Below are 15,563 nucleotides of genomic sequence, written 5' to 3'. Positions count from 1 at the left end.
AAGCATATAGAATGCTAGTGTCTATGGAAAAACAAACCAATTTTCCAAGTTGTTTATCTCTTTGCACAATGGTCTTTTTGTTGATTAAAAAAAAAAAACCTTTAAAAATATTTTCTTCTGATTTTTTCTTTGAGTCTTCACCTTTCAAGAAAACTAAATTTATCAGATTTTTTTATATTAGATAAATGAAGTAACTTAGACATTTATATCATATATAAATTTATTATAAATATGTATAAAATATTATGTAACATATATAACATACATTTATATATATATAGTTTATAATAAATTTTTTTTTGTTTTTTCTTTTTAGACATTTTTTTCTCCTCACCTCACATATTTTCTAGATGTTTCCATTTCTATTTAGCACAAAAGATGATAAAATCTTAGAGATGTCTAACTGGGGGAAGTGGGCTTTTTGTTTTGTTTTCAAGAACTAGGATGGAAATTAGAAACCATGCAGTTTGTTCAGATATTTGTTCCCTTTTTAAAACTGATGTGCCAAGTACTGACCCTTTCTTAAATTTAATGAATAGGTTAAGAGTGTGGACCCCTATAATACTCTACTCCAAAGTAAGAATGGGATTATATGTCTGTTCTTAAGTCTTATGGCTGATAGTGGATACTGTTGCAAAGTCACTGACTTCTGGAGTCTTCACTATTTTCCAAGACGTACATTACAAGAAAACCAAATTTAAGTCACACAGATTTAAATCATTCATATTTATTGGCACAGTTCCCTTTAAGCTAAAATCCCATAGTGTCTCTTACAACTCATAGTACAGGGATTCAATATTATCCCTGCACAATATGTACAAAGTAAAACTAAATTTATTTTAATCTGGAAATACCCTTTACAATTTTTTAAAGAAGGCTTTAAAATTTAACTCATTATCCTTGTGAGTAATAATTTGGTGTTTCAAATCCCTTTCCACTTCCTCAGTATCTCTTTAGTTTATGGAAGAAGGGAGTTGGTAGCCTTCTGTGGGTCTACTTATTCACATTGTTCTTCCTCTTAACCATGTTAGCATTGACCCATCAGTCCAAGGTGGGAAATACAGTCAAGGTAAAGTATTACGGACTAATGTTAACAGACTGAATCATTATTTACTTTAACCACATATTTCAAAACTGAATTCTTATTATTTTAAACTTTGTTTCAACTTTAGATGAGATACACTAGGAAGAAGAATATGAGGACATTCTCTCATCTTCTCTTACCTGCCCATCAACATTTATATTAGCTATATTACTTTTACTTTGTGCATCTACATTCTATTCTGTAGTGATAATTACCTTGATTATGTCTTAGCTCTATTTTATATCCATTCAGTAATCACTACCACTACTTTTTTGTTTTGTTTTGGAGAGAAGTCTTGCTCTGTCACTCAGGCTGGAGTGCAGTGGCATGATCTTGGCTCACTGCAACCTCCACTTCCTAGGCTCAAGCAATTCTCTTGCCTCAGCCTCCCAAGTAGCTAGGATTACAGGTGTCTGTCACCACACCTGATTAATTTATCTACTTTTAGTAGAGACAGGGTTTCCCCATGTTGGCCAGGCTGGTCTTGAACTCCTAACCTCACGTGATCCGCCCCTCCTTGGCCTCCCAAAGCGCTGGGATTACAGGCATGAGCCAAGGGGCCTGACCAAAATATCATGGTTTTGTTTTGTTGTTGTTTGTTTGTTTTTTGAGATGGATTCTCACTCTGTCACCCAGGCTGGAGTGCAGTGGCATGATCTCAGCTCACTGCAACCTCCATCTCTCAGATTCAAGTGATTCTCCTGCCTCAGTCTCTCGAGTAGCTGGTATTACAGGTGCATGCCACCATGTACAGCTAATGTTTTTGTATTTTTAGTAGAGATGAGGCTTCATTAGCCAGGCTGCCCCCTAGTGATGCACCTGCCTCAGCCTCCTAAGTAGCTGGGATTATAGGCACCTGCCATCATACCCAACTAATTTTTGTATTTTTAGTAGAGACGAGGTTTCACCATGTTGGCCAAGCTAGTCTTGAACCCCTGACCTCCAATGATGTGCCTGCCGTGGCCTCCCAAAGTGCTGAGATTAAAAGTGTGAGCCACCGTGCCCAGCCACTACCACTACTTCTTACCATGGCTTCCCCATTCTTGAATTCTCTTTTCATTAATCTCCTATGTGGTTGAATTTTATCAATAAGCTATTAATACAGATTCAAAAGAAGCTCACTGGTGCGTTACCCCTTGCATGCTTAAAATGACAAGAAAGGTTACACTTTCTTTTATGCAAACTTTAGAGACACTGCTGTATCATCTTCTGGTATTGATCTATATTGCCAAGAAACCTGAAGCTAGTCTTATTGGTTCCCCCCTGTGTAAATCTTGTTTTGTTCTGCTTGGATTATCTTTTTATCCCTGAATGTCTGTAACTGCTCCAATATATGATTAGAATTAATATCTTAGAATTATCTTTCCTGGAATACAGTCTATCCTTTAATCTACAGATTCAACACATTATTTTAAAACACTTTTCTGGCACCATTTACTATTTTCTATAATACCCTAATGATATTTACAGTAGGTTGAATCAATATTGTCCCACTTTCACGTTTCTTTTTTACAACCATTTGAGTATCTTTGTTATTTTCCATGTCAAGATTTTTGCTCCAGTCCTGTCCATCATGTTTCTGAATGTGATTTTGTCAAATGTATTACATTTTGGTTCCCTCTAATGTGGTTTTTAGCTCTGTAATACTCTTCTTGTTATTTTTCTCTGATGTCTTTTGGCTCACTTTCAATTACTTCTATTGTTTAATAATCCCTCAGTTAAAACCATATAAATATTCTATGAAGGATCATTTTCAGTTTTTCTAAAAAATTTATTTATTTTTTCAAATATAAAGGGCTTTTTCCCTTAACTTTTCCTTTGTTCCCTTAGGCAAATTATCTTAATTGTTGCTCTCATAACTGTTTTATTTTGTAACTTCTATTATGCTAATGTTTCTCTCTGCTTTCCAATACACCTTCTTGTTGTTTTTAGCAGAATTTAGGCACAGGTGCCATATTGATTCATTTCTAGTTAATATTCATCTTTGAATGATATCATCTTTTAGCAGAAGGATAGTATGAGAATGGGAAGATGGTGAGTTAGGACAACCATAGCTTTTATTTTGGCTTGTCATTTCAAATATCCCCTCATTAAATCTGCTATCCTCTTTGCCCTGGGATATAGTTCTTCTAAGTTTTTAATGTTCTAGAAATTGGTATGGCTCGAAGTGGCACCATTTAATTCACATGTCATCTGATTGCTTCTCCTTTTTTCTGTGCTTACTTCCTTGCTGGAGGTCTCCTTTCCTGGGAGACCAGATGCCCAGCAGGGAAACATGCTCACATCCTTAGAGAAGTGGAGCAAAACTACTGTGATTCAAGTAGGCCTGGCAGAGACTGTGTTAAACCCAAGAGCACCTGCTGTACATAGGGAGAAGATTTTTTTTTTTTTTTTTTTTGACGGAATCTCGCTCTGTTGCCAGGCTGGAGTGCAGTGGCACGATCTCGGCTCACTGCAACCTGTGCCTCCTGGGTTCAATCAATTCTCCTGCCTCTACCTCCTGAGTAGCTGGAACTATAGATGCATGCCACCACGCCTGGCTAATTTTTGTATTTTTAGTAGAGATGGGGTTTCACTATGTTGGCCAGGATGGTCTCGATCTCTTGACCTTGTGATACGAAGCTATTCTTCAGCTACAGCTGTTGGTGGCCTTGGGAAAGTGAGATTATTAGAACCTTATATTTTCCTGAAGAATTCAGAAATTCTGATTTTTATCTGAGCTCTTCATAAAAGTTAGCAAGTGACAAAAAATAGCAAACAAAAAATTAAAACATAATTAGGTCAAATATAATAATATGCTTGTAGGCCACATTTAGGCTTCGAGCCTCTCATTGAAACAGCTATTAAAGGAAAAAGAAAAAAGCCCTAATGACTTTTCCTTTAGCATCCTGTGGTGGCCACGAGGTTTCTAAAGGGTCACTAATGTCTACTTGTCCCCTGGTGGGTCCAGGACTCGAAGGTTCAATTCTCTAAATCCAGGAATCAGCCTTTACTGCTGTGACACTTCAGGACAATCTCTTTCCTTCCTGAGTGCTGCGGAGGACGTAGAGAGCTTCAGATTTCTTGAAGGTTCATATCCTTGTTTGCATTTGACATTTTTCTTGTTGAATCAAACAATGGTAACTTTTTAATGTATTTTTAAATTGTTATTGTCTTACATTAATTTTGAGAGAAGGGCTCAGATAAAAAAGACCTGTTATGAATTCGGTTTTGTTTATCTCAAAGGCTTTTGCAGGCTTTTAACATTTCCCATCAATTTCTGTATTTGCTAATGACTGCTCCTCAACTGTCCTCAAAAAGTAAGGTCCAGGAGTTCCTTTCCTATGGTTGAGATCTATTTCCTAGATTTCTTATTACGTGGGATAAGAACCAGGCTTTCCTATAGGCAAAGGAGGCAGCTAGGTTTACAGATTGATTTCAGGAGGATCAAAAAAGCCCCCAAACTCCCCTTTGCAACAGTAACTCCTCCCTCATATGTCTCCAGCATTTATGAGTCTGAAATCCTGTAACTGGCTTCATTTCCTTCACTTTTTAATTTTGTTTAATGCTAGAACTCTTATGAAGATACAGTGATACATTTTACTTATTGCTGATACCTTTGGAGCTTACTCGGTCTTTCCCTAAGAGTAGGTTTTGAAAGTTGGAAAAGGAAACAGAGACACCTTGACTGTAGGATATGCATATTTGTGAGAATATGAGGGTAAAGAAAACCTGAAAATGGGAAGTAGAAAGACACACCTCTAACTGGCTTACAGTGGTGGAGACAGGGGCTCAGCAGGTTCCATTCCATTTTTCAAAAAACGGATGCTGGTAACAACAGACGCCACTAGGAATTGTGATGAGATGCTTACCAGGTGAATGAATCCCGCGGCTGTGAACCAGGTACTGAGAACTATTGACAATAGTTTGGAAAACTTCACTGAGTTACTAGAGGAAGAAAGACAAAGAGCTGTTGGGTCTAACAGATTCCAGAACAACATAAACACTTCATCCTCTAAGATGTCGCTACACAAAGTGTGGCTCATGGACCAGAAGGAATGGCGTTACCCAAGAACGTATTCGAAATGCAGCATCCCAGTCCCTGCCCCGATCTCTCAATTTGCATTGGTACAAGATTCTCTGCTTGATTCACATACACATTAGAGGTTGAGAAACACAGCTTTAAAACTCGCCCAGTTACATATACTTGTTTGGAAAGTCTGAATTTTGCTGCGATATCCACTAGCCTCATATCACTTTTGAAATATGCTGCATGTGGATCATAGAGATTGTTATATTGTCCAACATAATAATATGCAATGCATTATGCCAGGAATCCAAGGAGTAGAAATCCAGGGAGCAGATTTGCAAAATAAAATTCTGAACAGATCACAAAAATATAAAGTCACTCAGGCTGCTGAACTGATAACAGGGTCTTCAAGTGAAGAAGGATGAGAGGGGCCCTTGTCACCTAAGGAGAGCCCTAGAGTTTAGCTGAGATCTCTCTGGTTTTCGGGCAGGACCACCTGTCACACAGGAGCAGCCTTTCCTCCTCCAGCTTCTCCATAATTCATAAACACATAGAAATGAAATCCACCTGGCCTCTAATATTTGATGCTTCTAGTTTGACTGTCAAGGCATGGAGATTTTGAGTGGGTAACAGACCAAACTGGGGTAACAGACCAAACTGCTCAAAACTTTACAAGTATTGCTGCTCAAAGGCAGTTTGGATTGTGTTCTTGTTGTCCGGAAATACTTAGGTGGCTATATTTCTGCAAGCAATAGTTCACTGCTGGCTGCTACTGGGTAACATATGCTTCAAGGAATTGTTTTATACTCTAATGCCTGAAGAATTATTTCTTTTCCTTTACCTAGCCAGGAGAGACGTGCGTTGTTAAAGCAAATATATGGAACCAATGCCTCTGAATTGTTTTGAGTTTTTTTTTTTTTTTTTGGTGGAGGGACCTAGAATTAAAACCTAAATAAACTTATACACCATAGCTTTACAAAACAAAGACTAAACCAGCTATTTAAAATGATTGCAAAGTTTTCAGCTAGTTTAAGATGCAATATAATGGGAGAATGTGAACAAATAATATTTTGGCAGCTGAGAGATTTCATGATCTCTGCACTGAAATTCTGATAAGAAATGCATTGAGTTTAAGGTCCAGTTAATACATTCATTTTCTAATCCAAACTAGTAAGTAAGCAGTACTTCGGTCAGGGCTATTTACCTGGTCTTGATGGCTCGTAGAATTTGCAAGATTCGAGGGAGTTCTAGCAGCCGCAATGCTCTTAGGAACCTTAAACCTACAAACCAGTGGAAAGAAGAAAGCTGCCAAAATCAGAGGGTCACCCCAGAGGGAGCCTACGTTATAACATCATTGGAATCGCTTACATTCTTTTTCTTCTCGACACGTTTCAAATCTGTTCTCATGTTATAGGTGTAGCAGCTTAAGCTATAGATCAAATACTAGCCCTGACACTGTTGTAACCTAAGGCAATCCCCTCACTGTCTCTAGTTCCTTATCTGTAAGATGGGAATGTAAAATGTAAAATGTTACTATTATAATAGTACCAACCTCACAGAATTGTAGCATCCCTATCAAGCATGTAGAAGCACGCCTGACATATTATGGGGACTATTCATTTTACTCTACTTAACTCTTCTTTAGAACAAAGAGCAAATTTTCCCTTAACCACTTAAACTCCTGACATTACAGTCTCTATGATATGCTTCACAATGTTGGTATAATATTTTACTTTAGGTGGTATGATAATGTTAGCAAGGAATGGAATTCATATTTATTTTATGAAACTGATAAAAGCTACATAATGTCCATGCACTGTCAACACATTCACCTTAAAGACAAAACAATTAATTAAATAATTCTCTAAAATGCCATAGTACATATGGAGGTGATGATTAGCTTTTAAAGACGAAGGGAGGTTTTTCACCTCCCCCAGGTCCTGTGGGATCCCAGCATAAAGGTGTCATGAGGGGAATGAGATGTTGGTACCTTGCCTCTCACATTACAAATGCAGTCAATTCCATCAACACCTATTGAACACCTACTGTGTGCCTGCTGCATTGCCAAGTGTTAAAGTTAAAAGGTTTCTGCAAGTGTATTGCAAAACCATACTATTAAGGTGAGGGGTTTTTAAAATGACAGTCAGGCATTAAGCAAAAATGAAAAATAGATACTTATAAATGAATGTTGAGTTTTTATTTTTTCATAGGTATTGCTACCAGTTCCCACAGCACACTTACCTAGCCAATTGCTCTTCAAATAGTAAGAAATAAAGGTTGGTGGGATGGTAAAGATGTCTACGATAGAATTCATCTCCAGCCAGAACTTGATCTTGTCATCAGCTGCCATAAACTATGAAACGGAAACAGAATAACACAAATTCTGTTACCCTCAAGAATTTTAAAGTGAACACAAGAGACAGCATTATTCAGCTACATTTTACTTATCAGCTGAAGCCTTGATCTTCTTCTGTTTTACATATACACGGAGACGTATATTTATATGTTATGTGGATGCTTTGGGAGGCCAAGGCAGGCAGATAGCTTGAGGTCAGGAGTTTGAGACCAGCCTGACCAACATGGTGAAACCCTGTCTCTACCAAAAATACAAAGATTAGCTGGACATGGTTGCAGGCACCTGTAATCCCATCTACCCAGGAGGCTGAAGCAGGAGAACCATTAGAACCTGGGAGGTATAGGTTGCAGTGAGCGAAGAATGCATCATTGCACTCCAGCCTAGGTGACAAAGCAAGATCCTGTCTTTAAAAAAAAAAAAAGATATGTTTTTATATATAGCATGCCTATATATACATACATATATGTGTATATTTTATATACACACATTAATCTCCCACAAACAAGGAATGAATAAAGAGATTGAAATCTAGATCTAGAGAAGGTCTTAATAAATACCTCTAGAGAGAGAGAAATATTTAACAAACGAGTGTAACAAAATGAAACAAAGATACAAAGTTATTTTCCACAGTTGTATTGCAGGCATGCCACCAGTGGAGCCAAGGACATCTCCAGAGACTTGCTACTCAAGTTCTGCTCGTTTGACTGTATTAGTAAAGATGGGAAGCCAGTAAGGAGGCCATGGGAACACGATGATGGCATTTAACAAAAGAATCACTTTCATGTTGTGTTGGAACTTTTAACCTGGTTTAGGGTTTCACGTGCAAGAGAGAGAGTTTTTAGGGATCAGTATATATTTAGCAAGTTAGGGCACAGATGATCTATCTTTAGAGTTTGAAAACTCAGGCAGATTGTAGGACTAACTGAGACACAGTTAGTTCTCTGTATGTTGTGCCTGTGGTGTTTGGATATTCACTCCCACTTTCAGTAGGTACTTACTCTCAATCCAAAATAGAAACTGAAGAAAGCATTGAAAACCAAATCAACAGGAATGGTTTTATCTTCGTATGATGAACAGCTTCCAACAGGGCTGGGAAAGAAAGAAGGACAGTTTGTGAAGATGAACATTTTAAAAGTGATGTCTATATAAGATCAACTAAAGGGAAAGAATAGGAAAATTTTTCTTTATTCACCATGAATCCAGATACTTAAGTTCAGATCTCAAGGAAATTAACTTTTCTTTTGGGAGTAGAGGAATGCATGAACAAAACCAGTGGACTGCCCATGGCACTGGAAATAACAGAAAAATTACCCACAATTTCTTTCGTAGGATATATTGGTTCTATTTCCATTTTAACAATGGGGATTCAGAGCCAGAGAGATGATGGAGCTCTTCCTGGTTTGCAAGATCATCTATCTAGTCAGTATATTTCGACTTTATTCTCTTCTGATACAGAGATACTCTAGGTTAAATGGATTGATTTGAATCAATTTCAAAGAAAATCTCCTAAAATATCTCTTAGGAATTTACAATGCAAAGACAACCAGTTTCCCTAGGTTCTCTAAAGTTGCCTGGCTTTCTGCGGCCCTGCAATCCCAAGTCCGTTTTAGCTAGAAATCCAATATAATTCCCAGGTGATTGACATGGAATTCAGAGTAGAGTGGGCTTTGTCCAAAATAGCTGCCCTAACACTGAGCAATAAGAAGGGGATGCTTTCAGAGGACAGCAGGCAACAATTTGCTTCTTTGTGGCAGGTGAGGGCTGGCATTTTCCTTTCTCAATACCATCTGAAGTTGCCTGAAACCTATGAGAAACCCTGAAACTACAACAGAGTTTCTGCTCTAACACCCAAGGAAACCAAAGACGTACAAAATCTTCATGAGTGGCCTAAGTGAGGGAAAGAAAGCTGAAGGCTGGAGTCCCAGAGACTCCAGAGTAAATCTGGGGTGGGGGTTGCAGATCACCCTGACCCCTAGCAGTGGAAAGTGGCAGGATACAAGGAAACTCTTGTATATTTTGCAGAGCTGGGCTTAGTGCTTACTGGGAGAGGCCAGACACATCATTTTTTATGAGCTTGTGTGTGTGCGTGCATGTGTATGTGAAAGTATATTAAGCATTATTCCTGAGGAGAAAATTCCAAATTAGCCGAGCAATGTACTGATATAGCAGACAAGCATGACTGGACATTGTACTCACTCAGCAGAATTGATGAAATAGATAATAAGAGACCCAATGCTTAATACAAAGACAAGGATCACCTGAAAATGAAAAACAGGGACAAATGTCTAAATCCACTTCATTTGCATTAAACAACATCGACAAAAGCTTGTTTTCTCTTTTTACGTGCCTGTGTATGTACAGCCATTTATTCACATATTCACTTATGTTAGTATTCATTCATTCATTCATTCATTTATTAGTTCAAGAAAACTGTTCTTTTTTTGAGATGGAGTCTGGCTCTATCACCCAGTCTGGAGTGCAGTGGCGCGATCTCGGCTCACTGCAACCTCCGCCTCCCGGACTCACGCCATTCTCCTGCCTCAGCCTCCCAAGCAGCTGGGACTACAGGCGCCCACCACCACGCCTGGCTAGTTTTTTTGTATTTTTAGTAGAGACGGGGTTTCACCGTGTTTGCCAGGATAGTCTTGATCTCCTGACCTAGTGATCTGCCTGCCTCGGCCTCCCAAAGTGTTGGGATTACAGGCTTGAGCCACTGCGCCTGGCTGATTCAAGAAAACTTGATTGGACCTTTCCTGACTATTAAAAAAATGAATATGCACCCATTTTACTTACCTAATTTTCACTTGCATACACTTCAGAATACACAGTTTGTTCTTCTTGCACTTCTAGAGCCTTTTAATCTTTGATCTCAAGAGGCCCTATCATGTGATCACTTATTCACTCATCAAACATCTATTAAGTGCTTAATAGGCATTATGCAACTTATCACATGCTAGGAAAGAAGGGGTTATGGGAAATAGACGCTGGATTTGAATTGTTGGTTATACTATAGAAAAAATTACAGACATGTGTTCCCTAAAGGATAGCCAGAATTTTCCCAGTAGTGAAAATGCTGCAAGTGAGAAGGTGGTTTTTTTTTTTTTTTTTTTTTTTTAAGACGGAGTCTCGCTCTGTTGCCCAGGCTGGGGTGCAGTGGCCGGATCTCAGCTCACTGCAAGCTCTGCCTCCCAGGTTTACGCCATTCTCCTGCCTCAGCCTCCCAAGTAGGTAGCTGGGACTACAGGCGCCCGCCACCTCGCCCGGCTAGTTTTTTGCACTTTTTATTTTTTTCCCATGCCAGTGCCTTGGTAAAACAGGGATAACTCGGGGAATGCAATTAGAAACTGTCCATTCAAAGCCCTGGAGGTGTTCGGATAAAACCTTTGGCGGCCTTCATGACATTTCAGGTTAATTTTAGGTAATTTAACATTCCTCCAGTTATTTCTTGTTTCCAAACGATCCAGCTCTTGAACATGTTCAGTCCAGTGTAATTCTAATAATGAAACTCTGGATTTTTATTTAGGATTAAATCTTCTCTTAATTTTAGCTCAGATATTCCTTGGGTGGGCTATGTATACTGTGAAAGGACTTGGTTTCATCTCTATTAACCATTTCTAGGTTGTTATTCCTGGATTCTGCTGACTAGGCTACCACTGACCTCTCTAGAATTGTAGCTCCATCTGGGGAGGGATCAGAAAAGGGAGATGAGAGAAGGAACTTGCTTCTCTGACTGGTGTTAGATCATGGTGCTCACACCCTGGGGCTCTCTGGCCATGAAAGGCCTTTAATGTTTACTTTCATGGTGGTCCCATTGTTCTTTGGAGATTCCAACTGAATTCATGTTCAAATTCCACAAAGATTTCTCTCGCTCTTCTTGTGACCCAAGTACTCTTCTGTTCATCAGTGAGCAACATACACAAAGATCCCTGCCCCCTCATGGACATCACAGCCTGGATGACAAATGAAGATAATTAATATGCAAATCATCTGATACGTTAGAAGTGAAATTCTTTGAAAATAAAACAAAGCAAAATAAGGGGGAAAATGCAAGGGGAAGAAGGGGAAGAGGGAAGACAATCTTTTTGATTTGTGGTTCCCTTATTTCTGTGAAGCCTGTTCTCTCACAGCCACTCTTCTCTCGCTACTTCCCACCCTCCTATTTTCTGCAGGAATCCTTATCCTCCCAGATCCCCCATTCAGCTGGTTATAGAAGTCTCTCCCATGTGATTCATGTTTGGCCCATGGAAACTCTTAAGTTTTCTTTGCTCCAACAAACACTGGAAGGGACAGATTATGTCCTAGGTGGCAACTCGTCTGACACAAAGCAGCGAGCCAACAGTGAGTCACAGAGGAGGCACAGACCTGTCCTCTGTGCTCCCAAAGTTCCAAGGAAGGCAAATTGAGATTTCTGAGTGGTCCCTCTTCAGTTTCCTGTCCTAAGTTTGAGATGAGAGGAAAGTACCCTCACATTTCTCCAACAGCAGAGTCCCTTCCAAAAATGCTCTTCTATTTCAAATTTACCCTAGTTTACAAGTGATTGGGTAAGAGGTTAGGAGCTTCAACTGGTTTTCTTTCAAGAGCTTTGTATGTGGTAGTGCTGGGGTCTCAGCTCTTATTGTAAGTTCCATTTTTGTTTTGTTTTTGGTTTTTTTGAGACGGAGTTTTTCTCTTTTGCCCAGGCTGGAGTGCAGTGGCACAATCTCGGCTCGTTGTAACTGCTGCCTTCCTATTTCAAGCAATTCCCCTGCCTCAGTCTCCTGAGTAGCTGGGATTACAGGCACCTGCCACCACACCTAGTTAATTTTTGTATTTGTAGTAGAGATGGGGTTTCACCATGTTGGCTAGGCTGGTCTTAAACTTCTGACCTCAAGTGATCTGCCTGCCTTGGCCTCCCAGGTGCTGGGATTACAGGCGTGAGCCACGGCGCTTGACCCTGTAAGTTCCATTTAAAAAAATCTAGGTTAAATGTTGATGAAGATAGTACTAAGTTTGACGGTCTCATGCAGATATTCAGTTGCAACTGTGGTCTGAAGCTCAGAAAAGTTGTTGAGAGTGGAGATATATATGTGTTTGTGTGTATTTATACACACATATATACGTTTAACAGCAGCATATTGATAATTATTAATAATTTTAATGAAATCCTTTTACTTTTCTTTACATATGATTATGTACATTTTTTCTCTTATGAAATCCCATAGAATGTTCAAGTAAAAATCATATATTGACAGATTTCTGGAAAGATGATGGGAAAGATGATGGCATACATGCCTTACTTTTACAATCCCCCCAACCCATGGAAATGAACAAAAACATGTAAGTGAATTTAAAAAGAAAAAAAAAATTGTCAAAACTAAGAATTGAATACCACAAACCCAAAGAACATTACCCAGAAATCATAGGAAACCAACAGCAAAATGTATATTAAAACCAAAAGAAGGCACTGGGAGCTGACAGCTTTGTGGACCCTAAGGAGAGGAAAGATCACCTGATGCCCATCAAGCAGACCATCCAGAGACAAAACTCCTTATCTGAGGAATTACAAGTAACTGGGCTTTCCTATTACCAAAAGCAGGCATCTGGTTCCGTGTTTCTTTCCCCCAAATTTACAAGTAACCAGAATTTCTATACATCTCTGGATTGCATGCATGTCAAAACTTATTGCGCAACCCTTGTTGACATCAAGGCACCACGATGTCTACAAATGTAATCATTTATGCAGACCTATGGGCTAATATGGTTCAAATTTCCCTTAAGCTCCTGCTTTAAGGTCCAAAACACCCCTAAGGAAAAATCCATCTCAGCATACTCAGTCCTCTTTTGCTGAAGCACCCTGCTGCACACTCAGTCCTGTTTTGCTGAAGAACATTGCTGAACTCTACTGCAGTTTTCTTTCCTTCCAATAACACTTTCCTTTTTCAAACCTGTTATACTGTTGTCAGTCATTCTTACCAACTCTCAAGATGAGTACTTTCCGATGCTAGGGCTCTGACTGACACTGTTCAGTGAGTCGGGTAGAAGTGATAGATAATTCTGAGAAGAGCTGTAAATTTTTCACTGGGTTGGAGGAGCAAAATCTGGAAGAGCTGACTGTTCAGAGACAGGTAGAAGGCCCTCTACCTGAGCCATAGAGGCCATGGATTGGAGATGGGCAACCCAGCTGAAAGTGGCAGAGAGGAGACACCCTGAGGCTGAGCAGTCCCGGAGGAGGAACCTCTTGGCTAGTGGCAACAGTTCTTTTTCTAGGAAGCACATTAGAAAGAAATCAAAGAAAAATTAACTGAAAGAGTGGAGACCTCATCCAGACAGAGCCTTGTTTGTAGAGCTGCTGGCCTCAGCCTTATTTCCCACGCTTATCTTTATGAAGAAACACATAGAAACCTGGGACTTTGATTTTCACAACTGGATCTAAAAAACCCTGTTTAGTTAGCGGATAGTTGTGGGGGTCTTCAGATAAGAAACAAAATGCAATGCTTTTTAAAAAGGGCACCAGGAGTACTCTAAACCTTGAGAATAGTAACATACCATGGAGAAGTGCCTGTTTTATGAGAAGTATAGGAAAACAGGAGGATCAGGCAAAGAAAGTACATGGAATGACTTTCATGAAAGAGTTAACACAGAATCTGTTACGATTTAACATTTTAAAGTTACAATTAGAGTTTCTAGTGAGACTTGAGAGGATATTATACTGATGAAATAAATGCAGCCTACAATCAGAAGGAACAATAAAAGAATGAGAGAAGTCTTAGGGCAGGAGGGAATGTGACTGACAAAATTGATATCTCAATAGAGGTACTGAATAGCAGAATGGCTACTGATGAAAGTGAACTAGAATAAAGGAATTCTCCAAAACCACCAAGCAAAAAAACCGAGATAAAAATTATAATTAAAAGGGCAGGTGCCTGGCACAGTGGCTCATGCCTGTAATCCCAGCAGTTTGGGAGGCCAAGGTGGGAGGATCCCCTGAGGTCAGGGGTTCAAGACAGGCCTGACCAATATGGTGAAACCCCATCTCCACTAAAAAAATAAAAAATAAAAAAAAATAACCAAGTGTGGTGGCATGCGCTTATAGTCCCAGCTACTCAGAAGGCTGAAACAGGAGAATTGCTTGAACCCGGGAGGCGGAGGTTGCAATGAGCCGAGATTGCACCACTGCACTACAGCCTGGGTGACAGAGTGATACGCCATAAAATAAATAAATAAATAAATAAAAATAAAAGGCAGGGAGGTTAAATGCAAGAGAAACAACTATAATGGGCATTCTAGAAGGATAAGACAAACACTTCTACCCACCCCCCCCAAGGAAAAAAAAAAAAAAAAAAGAATAGCTAAAGAAAAAAGCAAAAGGTGATTCCCTGAACTGAAAACTAACCTGAGTCTAGATTGAAAAGGCCCACCAAAACTTGTCAGGGAGGAAACATTGAAAGAAGACACACACACAGCCATATCATGGGGAAATTTCAGATTTTGAAGATAGTCTATACTTTTCTATATTGGAAAATATAAAAATACAGGTTATCTGCAAACTAAAGAGAGTAAGACTGACTTTGTAATTCTCCTTTCTAATCTGTATCAATCAGGATCCGGAAGGGAAAGCAGAAGTCATACCAGTCATTTTAAGAGGATTGAATTTTAAAAGTTTATTAAGTAGGATTGGAGGATCAGAAAGGCAAAAAGAGGAATATGGGCGTAACTCACTGTGAGCTTCTGCACCCCAGTGCCTGGGGGATCAACAAAAAAGAGATTGGAATTCTCAAAATTTAGTAGTTTAAAAGAGGTGCTCTTTGGAGTTGGGATTCAGACTGTCGACGATAAGAGTCAAACTCTGTAAAATATTTGAAGTGATTTATTCTGAGCCAAATATGTGTGACCATGGCCCATGACACAGCCCTCAGGGGATCCTGAGAACCTGTGCCCAAGGTGGTCAGCGTGCAGCTTGGTTTTATACATTTTAGGGAGGCATGAGACAGCAATCAAATACATTTAAGAAATACATTGGTTTAGTACGGAAAGGCAGGACTCAAAGCAGTGGTGGGGAGCTTCCAGGATATAGGTAAATGTAAACAGTTTCTGGTTGACAATTGGTTGAGTTTGTCTGGAGACCTGGGATTGAT

The 15,563-nt window shown here is 39.3% G+C and overlaps 1 protein-coding gene across 1 annotated transcript in view; it reads right to left on the bottom strand.

The window, feature by feature from the left end:
• Positions 1–15,563, bottom strand: part of KCNU1 (potassium calcium-activated channel subfamily U member 1) — a 161,903-nt gene that overhangs the window by 130,805 nt on the left and 15,535 nt on the right. The window contains exons 3-7 of the mRNA XM_073018637.1: positions 9,646–9,707; positions 8,448–8,538; positions 7,335–7,446; positions 6,298–6,373; positions 4,936–5,011 (exon numbers count right to left, since the gene is read on the bottom strand). Coding sequence (XP_072874738.1) covers positions 4,936–5,011; positions 6,298–6,373; positions 7,335–7,446; positions 8,448–8,538; positions 9,646–9,707 — 417 coding nt within the window. The remainder of the gene's footprint in view (positions 1–4,935; positions 5,012–6,297; positions 6,374–7,334; positions 7,447–8,447; positions 8,539–9,645; positions 9,708–15,563) is intronic.

This window comes from Chlorocebus sabaeus, chromosome 8 (genome assembly GCF_047675955.1).
Source record: "Chlorocebus sabaeus isolate Y175 chromosome 8, mChlSab1.0.hap1, whole genome shotgun sequence".
In the NCBI taxonomy this organism is placed as follows: Eukaryota; Metazoa; Chordata; class Mammalia; order Primates; family Cercopithecidae; genus Chlorocebus; species Chlorocebus sabaeus.
Note: the sequence above shows the minus strand (reverse complement) of the source record. Positions and strands in the feature narration are given on the sequence as shown.